This window comes from Sphaeroforma arctica, assembly GCF_001186125.1.
Source record: "Sphaeroforma arctica JP610 unplaced genomic scaffold supercont1.4478, whole genome shotgun sequence".
NCBI classification, from domain to species: Eukaryota; class Ichthyosporea; order Ichthyophonida; genus Sphaeroforma; species Sphaeroforma arctica.
The window spans coordinates 1-2,453 of NW_014036080.1; the positions used below are offsets into that span (position 1 = coordinate 1).

Consider the following 2,453-nt stretch of genomic DNA (forward strand, 5'->3'; position numbering starts at 1 on the left):
TACGACAAGACGCACGCCGACAAACTAAAGGGGCATTTACATTTATTGACGGTGTGAGTCTTCCAACTGCAACTGTGATCATGAGATGTGCATCACAGGCACTGTCAATGCTCTTAAAGTACTGCATAACGATGTCTGTAGCATGCCTTTGTTGTATCTGGCGATGTTGTTTTTTCATAGAATGCTGTATGTCACATTTATTGCGTATTCTATGCCTATAAACTCATTCATAACCGAGGGCGGCCACTTTTCTGTGGTGTTTTTGATTCATCTAATTGGTTTTTGGGGTTTAAATGACATTTTTATGAAACATTTTGCCACCCAAATATTACACCGCAGAGCCAAATACAGAAAATGCAAAAGAGCGCACGGGAATCGGGCAACGACAAGGCACTAAAACAGGTACAGTACTCAACTAAGGACTTCTCATTATATGTCATACCTACATGTCATGTTCTATGTATATGTCATACCTGCATGTCATGTTCTATGTATATGTCATACCTACATGTCATGTTCTATTTATATGTCATACCTACATGTCATGTTCTATTTATATGTCATACCCACATGTCATGTTCAATTATAAGTTCATATCTGCATGTCATGTTCGTATAAGAAATCCATATCTACATGTCATATTCTAACTAAAACTATATGTAATACCTACATGTCATGTTCTATTTATATGTCATACCTACATGACATGTTCTATTTATATGTCATACCTACATGACATGTTCTATTTATATGTCATACCCACATGCCATGTTCAATTATAAGTTCATACCTGCATGTCATGTTCGTATAAGCAATCCATACCTACATGTCATATTCTAACTATATGTAATACCTACATGCCATGTTCTAATCATATGTAATACCTACATGCCATGTTCTATTATAAGTTCATTCCACACTACAAGTCATGTTCGAGTTCATTATCATTTGGTTCATGACTTAAGCGTGGCGTAGAATGCTAAAGGCGATCGATGTAGGGGCTAAAACCCTAAGCCTCCATCCCCAATGCTAAACCCCAAAACCCTAACCCATCAGGCCGCCTCCCGAAGGAAAAAGATCGAAACACGGTCGGGTGTGGAGAAGAACGCCAAAGGGCATCGGTTTAAGCTCAACCGTGACTTGGCAGGCTATCATCTGACCTTCCGAGAAGGCGTGGACCATGAAGTGGCCGAGGCACCTGTGACACTCAAGCTGCAAGTGGCCGAGCCGTTGGGTTACTATGGCCCAGTACTACAGATGGAAGGGGTGGGTGAAGCGAGGACAGGCATTCTGCAGCACACCTTCGCTTATTGTATTGGTGTTATGTCTTATGCAATGGGGTGTGTTTGTATGTGTTCAATGGGGGGTGTGTATATGTGCTGAATGGAGTGTGTGTGTATATGTGCTGAATGGTGTGTGTGTGTATGTGTTCAATGAGGTGTGTGTATATGGTTGTATTTGTATTGGCAGGGTTTTACAGATGGAATAGGTGAGCGAGGCGAGATAGGGCTCTATAGAACTACATCATCATTAGCAGCAGGAGCTGTAGTATCATTGTTAACCACGTGGTGTCACAGATTACCAGCAGGAGCTGTATTATCATTGTTAACCACGTGGTGTCACAGATTACCGGCATAGTAGAAGCACATGCTCTCTCTCTCTCTCTCTCTCTATCTCTCGCGAGAGCTTTAGGTCGCCCAAGGATAACAATCTTAGGGACATCAACCACGGCCCACCACCGCGAAGGATCAGGCGCAGGCGTGTAGATACCTAAGGAAGACCTAAGGATCCTTACCTAAAGAAAGGTTCCTTCATACACACACATGCGGATTATATACACACTCACACATTCACACACCAAACTCATACATTCACAGACCACACTCACACATTCACACGCGACACTCACATACTCACACACCACACTCTTACATTCACACACCACACTCATACATTCACACATCTCATTGCTCTCTGTTTGTCTGTATCCTCACTTAAGCCACCGGCTTTTCCGGCCACATCTGCCACTGCACTCTGTCACACACATCTGCCACACCACTCTGTCACCCACATCTGCCACTCCACTCGTCACACACACCTGCCACTCCACTCTGTCACACACACCTGCCACACCACTCGTCACACACACCTGCCACTCCACTCTGTCATACACATCTGCCACTCCACTCTGCCACACACACCTGCCACTCCACTCTGTCACCCACATCTGCAGGTGAATTGTGGTTACAAAGGTTTGAGCAAACCGATTGTGAGGAATGTGACGCTGGACGTGCCCTTGAACGCCCGCATAGGCATTGTAGGCGAGAATGGGAGTGGCAAAAGCACTCTGTTCGCAACACTCATGGGCACACTCGACCCAGTGAATAAGGTAAGGCATAAGAGGATGGGCTGTATTTGCCAATGTACTATGTGTGTGACATTATATGTAATAA

At 44.2% G+C, this 2,453-nt stretch overlaps 1 protein-coding gene across 1 annotated transcript; it reads left to right on the forward strand.

Moving 5' to 3' along the window:
* Window positions 1–1,056: 1,056 nt before the first annotated feature.
* Window positions 1,057–1,266, forward strand: SARC_14336 (hypothetical protein; the record flags this gene model as incomplete). The annotated part of the gene is made up of 1 exon (XM_014291533.1): window positions 1,057–1,266. A coding segment is annotated over one exon (210 nt), but the record flags the coding sequence as incomplete, so codon positions are not given.
* Window positions 1,267–2,453: the final 1,187 nt, after the last annotated feature.